Source organism: Tyto alba, unplaced genomic scaffold (assembly GCF_018691265.1).
Source record: "Tyto alba isolate M040663 unplaced genomic scaffold, T.alba_DEE_v4.0 Super-Scaffold_8, whole genome shotgun sequence".
NCBI classification, from domain to species: domain Eukaryota; kingdom Metazoa; phylum Chordata; class Aves; order Strigiformes; family Tytonidae; genus Tyto; species Tyto alba.
The window spans coordinates 24,462,646-24,474,763 of record NW_024881329.1 but is presented as its reverse complement, the minus strand read 5'-3'; the positions used below and the strand labels follow the sequence as shown (position 1 = coordinate 24,474,763).

Here is a 12,118-nt window from a genome sequence, read left to right as displayed (position 1 = left end):
CCTGGGGGGCTGGGGAGGCCCTGGGCGGGCGGTTGGCTGGGGGGCGGGGGGCTTTGGGGACAAGGCGGGGCTTTGGGGACAAGGGGGGGCCTGGGGACAAGGGGGGGGGGGGGGTCCCCGCCAGGAAAAGGCACCTCGGGCCGGGGTCGCCCATTTCCCCGTCTCCGGTACATGGTGCCAAGGCGGGGGGGGGGCACCCATGGGCTGCGCCCCAGCCCTGCCCCCCCGCCCGCGCCCCCCACCTTTGCACCCATTTGGGGTGGGGAAACTGAGGCAGGGCGCGGTCCGCGACCCCCGGCCGGGGGGGGGGGGGGGGGGGGGGCTCAGCACCCCGTATCCCTCGCGGGCGGGAGTTGCGGGCGCGCCCCGGGGTGCTGCGGGGGCGGGCCGGGCTGGGCGCCCTGCCACGCGCGGGGTGCCTCCCCCCCCCCGGGGTCCCCACGCCTTGGCACCCCAATTAGTCGCTAATTAAGCCCGCACGCGCCGGGGTGACGCCCCCGCCGGGATAGAGTGTGATAGCGGGTCCATGGGGGGGGGCGGCGATGAGGGGGGTCCCAGAGGTCTGGGGGCAGGATTGGGGGGGGGGTGTCAGGAATGGGGGTCCGGGGAGGCAGAACGGGGGGCCGGGGGGGTTAGGAATGGCGGGGGGGTCCGAAGGAGCAGGATGGGGGGTCCGGTGGGGCAGAACGGGGGGGTCAGGATGGGGGGGGGGGTCCGAGGGAGCAGAATGGGGGGGGGGGGGGCGTTAGGAGTGGGGATCTGGGGGGGGTCAGGCGTGGGGGTCCGGTGGGGCAGAACGGGGGGGTCAGGATGGGGGGGGGGGTCCGAGGGAGCAGAATTGGGGGGGGGGGGCGTCAGGAGTGGGGATCTGGGGGGGTCAGGCGTGGGGGTCCGGTGGGGCAGAACGGGGGGGTCAGGATGGGGGGGGGGTCCGAGGGAGCAGAAGGGGGGGGGGGAGGCGTCAGGAGTGGGGATCTGGGGGGGTCAGGCGTGGGGGTCCGGTGGGGCAGAACGGGGGATGCGGGCGGTCGAGGGGGGGGGCTCGGGGCGGGGGGCAGCCGGCGGAGGGAAGGGGTTAATGCGGAGCGGGGCCGGGCGGGGAGCGGGTGAGTCAGCGGGGCCCCCCCGGCCCCCCCGGCCCGCCCCCGCCGTGCCTATCCCGGGCGGCGCCGCGCCCCGCCACTGCCCGCTCCGCTCCGCACCGCTCCGCTCCGCACCGCCCGTGAGTACCGCACCGGGGGGGCCACCCCGCACCCCGATGGCGGGGGGGGGCCGAGGCTGCAGCCTTTTGGGGGACACCCCATGGCTGCACCCCGCTGGGGGGGGTCAATCCTGCACCCCGCTTGGGGGGGGGGGAATCCTTCACCCTGCCATGGGGGGTCCAATCCTGCACCCTGTTATGGGGGGGGGGGCTCAGTTCTGCACCCCTCGCTTAAAAGGGGGAACCCCAGGCACGGCCCCCCGGGTGGGGAGCCCCAGTCCTGCCCCCCTGCCAGAGGGGGACCCCAATCCGGCCCCTCCCGTTAGGGGTGAGCCCCATCCTCCCCCCAGAGCAGCGGGACCTTTAGGCTTGGGGGCCCCCCCCCCCATTAAAGGGGGACCCAACCCCGCACCCCCATTTGGAGGGGGACCCCGAAGATGAGCACGCGGGTCAGGGACACCCCGCCCTGACCACGCCACCCCACCCCAGAGGGTGTGGGGGTGCCCGTGGAGGGGCCTTTCCCCCCCTCAAGAGATGCCCCCGTGCCCTGGGGGGGCCGGGGGGGTCCCGGTGCTGAGCTGGGGGGCCCAGCCCTGCCGCACCCCCTCCCCGGAGCCCCCCTCCCCAAGTTCTTGGCGGACTGGGCCAGTTCCTGTTTCGGTGACGGGTGCCCGCGCTGGGGTGTGGCTGCGGTGTCCCCAACCCTGCGGCGGCCCGGAGGGGGGGCACGGGGGGGGGGGCAGCGGTCCCGTGGGGCAGGGGTGTCCCCACGCTGCCGTCACCCCACATCTCGCCCAGGCATCCCCTCCCGAATGATTGGGGACACACACACGCATCCCTTGGCGGGGGGCTGCTTTGGGGCTGCCCCCCCGCCCCGTGACCCTGCAGGCGTGGGGAAACTGAGGCAGGGTGCACCCCGCCCAGGGAGGAGACTGGGGGCTTTGTGCAACGCCCCCCGCCATGACTCACTGGGGTTCCCCAGGGTGCCCCGTAGCCGGAGAGGGGGGGACACACACACACACACACGGGACACACCCGCAGGATGCGTGTATGTGTGTGTGTGTCCCCCCCCCGGCCCCACCCCGCGGCCGCAGCCGGAGCTGAGTCATTCCTGATGGCTGGAAAAGTGCTCACACGTGTGATGAGCGGTGCCAGCCTCAGCCCGCAGCCTGCCAGCGGGGGGGGGGGGAGGTTTGGGGGGGGGGGGGGGGGGCACGGCTGAGCTGTGTCGTCCCCCCCGCAGCCCCCCGCCATGCCGTCCCAGATGGAGCACGCCATGGAGACCCTCATGTTCACCTTCCACAAGTACGCGGGGGACAAGAACCACCTCAGCAAGGAGGACCTGCGGGCCCTCATGGAGAAGGAGTTCCCCGGCTTCCTGGAGGTGGGGGGCAGCGGCGGGCAGGGGGACCCCTAGCACCCCGGGATCAGCCCCTATAGTGCCCCGGGATCAGCCCCCATAGCACCCCAAGATCAGCCCCCATAGCGCCCCGGGTTCAGCCCCTATAGCGCCCCGCTGTCAGACCCTGCAGCACCCCAGGGTTAGGCCCCATAGCACCCTGTGATCAGCCCCTGTAGCACCCCAAGATCAGCCCCTGTAGCACCCCAAGATCAGCCCCCATAGCACCCCAAGATCAGCCCCTATTGCACCCCAAGATCAGCCCCCATAGCACCCCAAGATCAGACCCTATAGCACCCTGCGATTAAGCCCTATCACACCCTGGGGTCAGACTGTATATCACCCCAAGATCCGCTCCCGTAGCACCCCAATATCAGACCCCATTCCACCCCAAGATCAGACCCTATAACACCTCAAGATCAGCCACTGTAGCACCCCAAGATCAGACCCTATAGCACCCGGGGATCAGCGCCCATACACCCCAATATCAGGCCCTGTAGCACCCCAAGATCAGACCCCATCGCACCCTGGGATCAGACTGTATACCACCCCGATATCAGACCCTGTCGCACCCCAAGATCAGCCTCCATACATCTTAGGATCAGACCCTATAACACCTCAGTATCAGCTGCTGTAGCACCCCAGGATCAGACCCTATAGCACCCCGATACCAGCCCCCGTACGCCCCAGGATCAGACCCTACAGCACCCCGATACCAGCCCCTGTACGCCCCAGGATCAGACCCTATAGCACCCCAAGATCAGACCCTACAGCCCCCCGATACCAGCCCCTGTACGCCCCAGGATCAGACCCTATAGCACCCCGATACCAGCCCCCGTACACCCCAGGATCAGACCCTACAGCACCCCAAGATCAGACCCTACAGCCCCCCGATACCAGCCCCCGTACACCCCAGGATCAGACCCTACAGCCCCCCGATACCAGCCCCCGTACACCCCAGGATCAGACCCTACAGCCCCCCGATACCAGCCCCCGTACACCCCAGGATCAGACCCACCAGCCCCCGTACGCCCCGCGGCCAGCCCCGGTAGCAGCGCAGGACCCACCCCTCCCCCCGACGCCGGGGCGGGGGGCGCTGACCCCCGGGCCCCCCCAGAACCAGCGGGACCCGATGGCGCTGGACAAGATCATGCGGGACCTGGAGCAGAGCTGGGACGGGCGCGTGGGCTTCCAGGGCTTCTTCTCGCTGGTGGCCGGGCTCACCATCGCCTGCAACGACTACTTCGTGCTGCACATGAAGCAGAAGGGCCGGAAGTGAGCGGGGGGCTGCCCCCCGCCCGGGGGGCTGCCCCGACACCCCTGGGTGCTGCCCCCCGCCCTGGGGTGCTGCTCCCCTGCCCTGGGGGGCTGCCCTGACACCCCTGGGTGCTGCCCCCTCACCCTGGGGTGCTGCCCCCTCACCCTGGGGTGCTGCTCCCTCACCCTGGGGGGCTGCCCCCCCACCTTGGGGTGCTGCCCCCCCGCCGGGGGGCTGCCCCCCACCTGGGGTGCTGCCCCCCCACCCCTGGGTGCTTCCCCCCCCCCGCCCTGGGGTGCTGCCCCCCCCACCCCTGGGTGCTGCCCCCTGCCCTGGGGTGCTGCCCCCCCACCCCTGGCTGCTTCCCCCCCCTGCCCGGGGGTGCTGCCCCCCCCACCCCTGGGTGCTGCCCCCTGCCCTGGGGTGCTGCCCCCCCCACCCCTGGGTGCTGCCCCGACACCCCCTGCTGCCCCCCCCACCCCAATAAAGGTGTTTTCTACTACACTGGAGCTGCCTCGTTTCTTGGGGTCACCGTCCCCAGTGGGGTGTCCCCCCACATCCCTGTACCCTTGGGGTCCCTGTCCCCCCGGGATCCCCATCCCCTGTCCCCCCCCCCCCCAACCCATAGGGTCACCCCAGCCATGGGGGGGGGGGGGAAGCACAGGCCCCCCCTAAACAGCCAGAGCCAGCTGGGGCGGGGGGGGGGGGGGCCCGACATGGGTGTGTAGGGGCACAGGGGCAGTATGGGGGTGTGTAGGGGCATGGGGGGGCTCGGGGGTCCGGGGGGGCTGTATAGGGGGTGTAGGGCTTCTATAGGGACTGCCCGGGGGTGGAGGGGGGGCTGCAGCAGCCAGCGGGTATAGAAATCTACGGGGGCAGTATGGGGGTCTATAGGGGCTGCCGGGGGCTGGGGGGCTCTGCAGGGCCCAGCCAGGTCTATACATTGGCATATAGGCGACCTGGAGGTGCCGCGGGGTTGGCGGGGGGCTGCGCGCGGCTGGCGTGGAGGCCTGCAGAGGCACGAGGGGGGGACGTAAGGGCCGTAGGGGGCCGCGAAGGCGCGTGTAGGGGCTGCGTGGGGGTCCCCAGGAGCTGCGTGGGGCCGTGTGGGGCTGTACAGGATGGTATAGGGGTGTATGGGGGGGCGGGGGGGGTCTATAGGGGCTGTATGGGGCGGTATAGGGGTCTATAGGGGTCTATAGAGGGGCTGGGGGGGTCCCTCGGGGCTGAACAGGCTCTATAGGGGCCTATAGGGGACCCTCGGGGGACGGGGGGTTGGGGTCAGGGGGTGGCTGACCTCTGACCTCTGACCTGGCTGTCCTTGGCCCCACTGGGGTCCCGGGGGGGGGGGGCAGCACTGGGAGTGACGTCACTGCTGGGGATGACGTCACTGCCGGCTTCCAGCATGGCGGCACCGAGTCCCCCCCCCCCGACAGGGCGTGACATCACCGGGGGGGGGGCCGGTGACAGTGTGTGACGTCACCGGTGACCTCACCGACCGAGCGTGACGTCACAGCCAGGAGGCACGTGGCGCAGTGGCATGGGCGTGGCTGCCGGTGGCCGTCCCCGCGCCCCGCCCCCCCGGAGGGTCACCTCGTGTCCCCCCCATGTGCCCCCCCGTGTCCCCCCCTTGTCCCCCCCGGGCCCCCCCCCCGCGCCTTGCGGCAGCCTTGCAACCCGACCTCAACATCGCCCACGCGTCGCGCGTGTCCCCGGGGACACGGGGGGGTTTCCCCAAGGTGGGGGGGGGACACACACAGGGGTCCCCCCCCCCGCCCGCTGTGGCCGCGGCTGGGGACACGCCGCCCCCCCGGGCCCCCAGCGAGGACGGGGACACCCCGGGGCCCCCCCGCGAGTGGCCGTGGGGGAGGGTACGGGGGGATCCCCTCAGCCCGGCCCCCTCCTCCTCCAGGTCTCTTCATCCGGCCGCGGGAGGACGCGCCTCGCCACCGCGTGTGTGTCCACGCGTGTCCCCCGGTCACCCCCGTGTCCCCCCGCATGTCCATCCCCCCCCCGCCGCCTCAGTTTCCCCAGGCGGGGCTGGGGGGGGCCGTGAGCAGCAGCGCCGCCGCGCATCACCCCTCGTGTCGCCGGTTTCCGTGGGGTTCGGTCACATCCCTCGCGGTCACGGGTGGCACCCCACGGCCGGGAGGGGACCCTCGGGGGGGCGGGGGGTGGGGGAGCCCCTTTGGGACCGTGTGTGTGTGTGTAGGTGCGTGTGTCCGCGTCCCCGCCGCGCTGCCCACGGGTGGGGGGTCCCACGGCCCGTGGAGTCCCCGCCCACGGGACCCCCGGTGAGGGGCGGGGCCGCGGCAGGGGGTGTGTGGGCGGAGTCGCTGGGGTGGGCGGGGCTCCGGCCGGTTTGCGTGGGCGGGGCGTGGGGCGTGGGCGGGGCGTGGTGGTTGTGGGCGGGGCCGGGCGCCCCCCGTTCCCCGCCATTGCGCAGGGGGCGGGGGGAGCGGGGGGACCCCCGGGTCTGGGGGGCGCTCCCAGCGCTGCGGCCTCAGTTTCCCCCACGGCCCGGCCCCGCCTGAGCCCCCGCTGGGGCCTGGCACAGGGGGGGCCGCGGCTGCACCCCAACACTGGGCACACTGGGGTGCCGGGGGGTCCCATGGCTGCACCCCAACACTGGGCACACTGGGGTGCCGGGGGGTCCCATGGCTGCACCCCAAAGCCAGGCACATCGAGGTGCTGTGGGGTCCCGTGGCTGCACCCCAGGGCCAGGCATGTTGGGGTGCCGTGGGGTCCCACCAGTGCGCCCCAGGGCCAGGTACGTCAGGGTGTCCGGGGGTCCCACTGCTGCCCCCCGAAGCTGGACACTTCAGGGTGCCAGGGGGGGCCCCGGCTGCGCCCCAGAGCTGAGCCCATCCGGGTGCCGGGGGGTCCCGTGGGGCCGGGGGGTGCCGGTGCCCACCCGCCCGCCTGGGTCCCCGCTCCGCTTCGCCCGGGGTCACCGGGGTCACGGGGGGCTGGGGGTGCCCCCGGCTGCCCGGGTCCCCGCGCCGCCCCTCCGTGCCTCAGTTTCCCCCCCTGCCGCCCCGTGGAAAGTCGGAAATTTCCAGTGCGTGGGGCCGGGGGGGCAGGATGCCGGGGGGGGGGGGGCAGGATGCCGGGGGGGCCCCGGCGCCCTTATAACGCTTGCCCGCGCCGCCCGCGCCGCTGCCGCCGCCATGCGAGGTAGGGCCCGGCGCGGGGGGCTGCGGTGGGGGCACACGTGTGTGCGGGCGTGTGCTCCCCTGGGGCTGCGTGCTGGGCCGGGGGAGCGGGGGGGCTGCGTGTGGCAGGGGGTGGCAGGGGGCGTGCGTGCGTGTGCGACGGGGGGAGGGAGCTGGTGGGGGTGCGCGCGTGGCTGGGCACGCGTGTGTGTGCGCGTGTGGGAGCGTGCAGGCGCGTGGGAGCGTGTGAGAGTGGCCGGGCGCACGCGGAGGAGCGTGGGAGCGGGTGTGCGGGTGTGTGCGTGCAGGTGGGAGCGTGCTGGGGTGTGCACGCGTGTGTGCAGGGGCCTGGGAGCACACGGGTGTGCGTGTGTGTATGTGTGCAAGGGCGTGGGAGCACTCGGGTGTGCGTGTGTGTGTGTGCCATCAGTGGAGGCTCGTGAGAGCAGACGGACATGCGTGCAGGCATGTAGGAGCGTGTTTGTGTGTGTGCAAGAGTGTGGGAATGTGCATGTGCGTGTGCAACGGTGAGGGAGCGTGTACACATGTGTGTGCAAGGCTGTGGGAGCAAGCGGGGGGGGTGTGTGTGCAAGGGCGTGGAGCGTGTGAGAGCAGGCAGGAGTGGGTGTGCAAGGGCGTGGGAGCACACGGGTGTGCATGGGTGTGTGCACACATGGGCACAGCTGTGTGCTTGTGCAAGCAGGTGGGAGCATGTTGGATCATGCGTGTGCACGCGTGTGAGAGTGTGTGTGTGCCAGGGCAGGGTGTGTGAGTGTGCGAGAGCACCAGGAGCTGACAGGGCACGGGGGCTGCATGTGTCAGCGTGTGTCAGCGCGTGTCAGCATCACACGAGTTTTACAGCTCACACAGCCATGTCTGGCATATGTTATAGCATGACCATGCATGTTGTGGCATGCACAGGCATGTTTTGGGGCATGCATGTGATGAAGGTTGTGTAACTGCATGTGCACACACTACAGGGTCTGTGCATGCATGTTACGGTGTGTTTCTACATGTGCACACATGTTACAGCCTCTCGCTGTGCGTACACACATGTTAGGGTGTGTAGCTGCATGCGCACACATGTTATGGTGTGTGCACCCATGTTGCCGGGCGGTGCAGCGCGTGCGGGTGTTGTACACAGCTCCGGCTGTCCGTGCATGGAGTGTGGCATGCACGCGTGTTGCGGGGCTTACACACATGTTATCACATGTTGCTGTGTGTCCCGGCAGCGCCGGGCAGCCCCGTTTCCCCCCCCGGGGCCAGGGGGGGCGGGTGCCCCCCCAGCACCCATGGGTGCCCCCGCGCACCTGCGGGTCGGGCGCTCGCCCTTAGATGTGGCGGGGGCTGGCAGCTGCGCGGGGCCGGCGCAGGTGACACGGACGGGGACACGGACGGGGACACGCAGGTGGCCCCGCTCCGGCGCCACCCCCCCGCACCACCCGCCCCCCCGCTTTGGCACTGGGGAAACTGAGGCAGGGGCTGCCGGCACCCCTGGGTGCTGGGGCCGGGGTCCCCCGGGGTCCCCTCCTCTCCGTATCATGGCATGTTGGCCTGTGCCATGACGTGTCATGGCGTGTTTTGCCGTGACGCCGCGCCGAAGGGGGGTCGGGAGCACCCGTCCATCTCCCCGCCCTGGGGACGGTGGGTGCTGATGGGTGCCAGCAGGTCCTTGTGGGTGCTGGGGGGACTGGGGGTGCCGGTGGGTGTCCCGGGAGCTGGTGGGTGCTAATGGGAGCCCGTGGGGCTGGTGGGGGCCAGTGGGTGCCCTGGGGCCCCTGGGTTCGTGTGGGGCTGATGGGTGCTGGTGGGGCTGATGGGTGCCGGTGGGTGCTGGTGGGGCTGATGGGTGCCAGCAGGTCCCTGTGGGGCTGATGGGAACCAGTGGGTGCTCATGGTGCTGGTGGGTGCTGGTGGGGATGATGGGTGGTGGTAGATGCCGGTGGGTGTTGGTGGGGATGAGGGGTACCGGTGGGTGCCGGTGCGTGCTGATGGGTGCTGACGGGGATGATGGGTGCTGGTGGGTGCCGGTGGGGATGAGGGGTACCGGTGGGTGCTGGTGGGGATGAGGGGTACCGGTGGGTGCTGGTGGGTGCCGGTGGGTGCTGGTGGGGATGAGGGGTACCGGTGGGTGCTGGTGCGTGCTGATGGGTGCTGACGGGGATGATGGGTGCTGGTGGGTGCTGGTGGGTGCCGGTGGGTGCTGGTGGGGATGAGGGGTACCGGTGGGTGCTGGTGCGTGCTGATGGGTGCTGACGGGGATGATGGGTGCTGGTGGGTGCCGGTGGGTGCTGGTAGGCACTGGTGGGGATGAGGGGTACCGGTGGGTGCCGGTGCGTGCTGATGGGTGCTGACGGGGATGATGGGTGCTGGTCGGTGCCGGTGGGTGCTGGTGGGGATGAGGGGTACCGGTGGGTGCTGGTGGGTGCCGGTGGGTGCTGGTGGGGATGATGGGTGCTGGTGGGTGCCGGTGGGTGCTGGTGGGGATGAGGGGTACCGGTGGGTGCTGGTGCGTGCTGATGGGTGCTGACGGGGATGATGGGTGCTGGTGGGTGCCGGTGGGTGCTGGTGGGTGCCGGTGGGGATGAGGGGTACCGGTGGGTGCCCGTACCGCTGGCAGGTGCTGGTGGGGCCGACGGGGACTGTTGGGTGTTGCTGGCAGGCGCCCAGGGGAACCGGTGCCCCCGGGAGCGGGTGGGTGCTGTGGGCGGGTGCCGGGGGGAGGCGTGGGGCCGGGGAGACCTCGTCGACCTCTCGCCGCCGGTTCCTGGCAGGAGCAGCACCCGAAAGCGGCGCTTCCTGGCAGCCGCCGGCGCCGCCGCCGTTGACTAATGCGGGTGCCGGGGCGCGGGGCTGACTCAAAGCGCCGAATTCCCAGGGCCCCCCCCCGGCCGGCGCCGCCGCGGGGGTCCCCGGTGCCCGGCCGCCAGCGCCGGATGCGAGGGCGGCCGCCGGGCCCCAAAACTGGGGCGGGTGGAAAAAGCCGACGAGGCAGATTCGGCCCCCGGGGAGGAAGAGGTGTGCGGGCGTGTGCACGCGTGTGCGCGCGTGTGCGAGCGTGAAGGAGCGGCTGCGTGGCAGGCACAGGCGTGCGCGAGGGTGCGAGGGCGCCCGGGAGCGTGTGCGAGCCTCGGCGGACGCATGCCGGCCCGTGCGAGCAGCCGCGAGCGTGCGAGAGCGGGCGCAGGCGCCCACGGGCGTGCGTGAACGTGTGCAAGCACACGGGAGTGGGCGCAAGCGTGGCCGAGCGTGCGGCAGCGTGGGCGAGCGTTTGCAGCTTTGCACAACCCTTTGCAAACGTGCACAAGCGTGCGGGCGAACGTGTGCCCGAGTGCGTGTGTGTGACTGAGGGCACGTGCGTGTGCCCACGCGTGCCCAGGCGTGCATCAGCCCCCCAAAAACCTCCCTGCGCTTGAACGTCTGCATGCAGGCATGTGCAAGGGTGCCCGTACATGCGTGCAGGTGTGCAAGCGTGTGCGAGCAGGCAGGAGGGGCTCAGGCATGCCCGAGTGTGCACAGGCGTGTGCCGGGGTGCGTGGATGTGCCTGTGTGCGTGCACAGGCGTGTGCAGGGCAGAGGGTGACAAGCTGGTGGCGGGGAGGGACGGGAGCCGTCGGGGTGGGAGGGGGCTCCTGGGGGCTCTGGGGCAGCCCAGGGGGTTGGGGGTCCCCCACCCCGGTGTCCCCCAGCTCTGCCATCTTTGCTCTGGTGTCCCCCCAGGCTCAGCTGTCCCCCGGCTCTGCTCCCCCCACCCCGGTGTCCCCCCCCGTGGCTGCACGCCCAGGGTCCCCTGCCCACCCGGAGGGTGCAGCAGGGCCGTGCCGGGGCCATGCCAGGGCCACGCTGGGCCGTGCTGGTGCTGTGCTGAGCCGTGCTGGTGCTGTGCCGGTGCTGTGCCGGTGCCGTGCCAGTGCCGTGCTGAGCCGTGCCGGTGCTGTGCCGGTGCCGTGCCGGTGCCGTGCTGAGCTGTGCCAGTGCTGTGCCGGTGCTGTGCTGGGCCATGGCGGTGCCGTGGCGGTGCCGTGCTGGGCCGTGGCGGTGCTGTGCCGGTGCCGTGCCAGTGCTGTGCCGGTGCTGTGCCGGTGCCGTGCCAGTGCTGTGCTGGTGCCGTGCTGGGCCATGGCGGTGCCGTGGCGGTGCCGTGCTGGGCCGTGGCGGTGCTGTGCCGGTGCCGTGCCAGTGCTGTGCCGGTGCCGTGCTGGGCCATGGCGGTGCCGTGGCGGTGCCGTGCTGGGCCGTGGCGGTGCTGTGCCGGTGCCGTGCCAGTGCTGTGCCGGTGCTGTGCCGGTGCCGTGCTGGGCCGTGGCGGCGGGCGCCTTCCTGCAAGGTGGGGCCGCGTCCCAGTTGCGGCTTCGCCGGTGCTCGCTGCTGCTGCGGTTTCGGCAGCCCCCGGTGTCCGGCAGGACCCACCCTGTGCCGGGGCCGTGGGGGGAAGCCCGGGGGGCACCCATGGGCTGGGGGGGGGGCAGCAGCGGAGCCCACGGGGTGGCGTGGGGGCCCGTGGGTGCCACGGGAACACGCGAGGGACACGTGAGCCCATTGGGACCAGGCGAGCTCACGGGGGCACGGGACCCCACGCGTGTGTCTGTAGGCACCAGTGCCCACAGGGGACACACAGGCCCCCGGGGGCCCCTTGAGAACGGGGGTGGAGGAGGAGACGTGGTCCCCCGGGGCCCTTGGGAGCCCGGGGGGGGGACACGGGAGCAGCCCGTGGGGCGGCGGGTGAGCCCCCCGGAGACGTGAACCTACGAGGGGACATGTGAGCCCACGGCGGCCACGTGAGCCCGTGTGCTGACACGTGAACCTGTTAGGGACACATGAGGGACACGCAGTCCCACGCGGGTCACGGGGGTGGGCCGGGGACTCTGTGAGCCCACGGGGGACACGGGAGCCCGTGGGGAGCCTGGGAGTCCCCGAGGGGCAGCGGAGCCCATGGGGGACACGCGAGCCCAGGGAGAGCGTGCGAGGACACGGGTGGCACACGTGGTCCCACGGGCGCCACGTCAGCCCGGAGGGACCGTGAGCTCCCATGGGGGGTTTGGGGGGACCCTCGGGGTGGGCACCCACGCCATCCCCCTCCCGCCCACAGCCCACATCGAGGTGAT

General features: G+C 72.0%; 1 protein-coding gene across 2 annotated transcripts; it reads left to right on the top strand.

Annotated features, from left to right (window-relative positions):
• The first annotated feature begins 1,118 nt into the window (after positions 1 to 1,118).
• Positions 1,119 to 4,362, top strand: LOC122152556 (protein S100-A10). 2 transcript variants are annotated; one of them, XR_006164648.1, is made up of 4 exons: positions 1,119 to 1,222; positions 2,445 to 2,585; positions 3,718 to 3,944; positions 4,304 to 4,362. XR_006164648.1 is itself a non-coding variant. In XM_042785131.1 (3 exons), exons 2-3 carry the CDS (start codon positions 2,454 to 2,456, stop codon positions 3,877 to 3,879), a joined length of 294 nt encoding a protein of 97 aa, XP_042641065.1. In that variant the 5' UTR covers positions 1,119 to 1,222; positions 2,445 to 2,453; the 3' UTR covers positions 3,880 to 3,963. The 2 variants fall into 2 exon arrangements, 1 of the variants encoding a protein (XP_042641065.1); XM_042785131.1 differs by lacking the exon at positions 4,304 to 4,362 and having other exon boundaries at positions 3,718 to 3,963.
• The last annotated feature ends 7,756 nt before the right edge of the window (positions 4,363 to 12,118 follow it).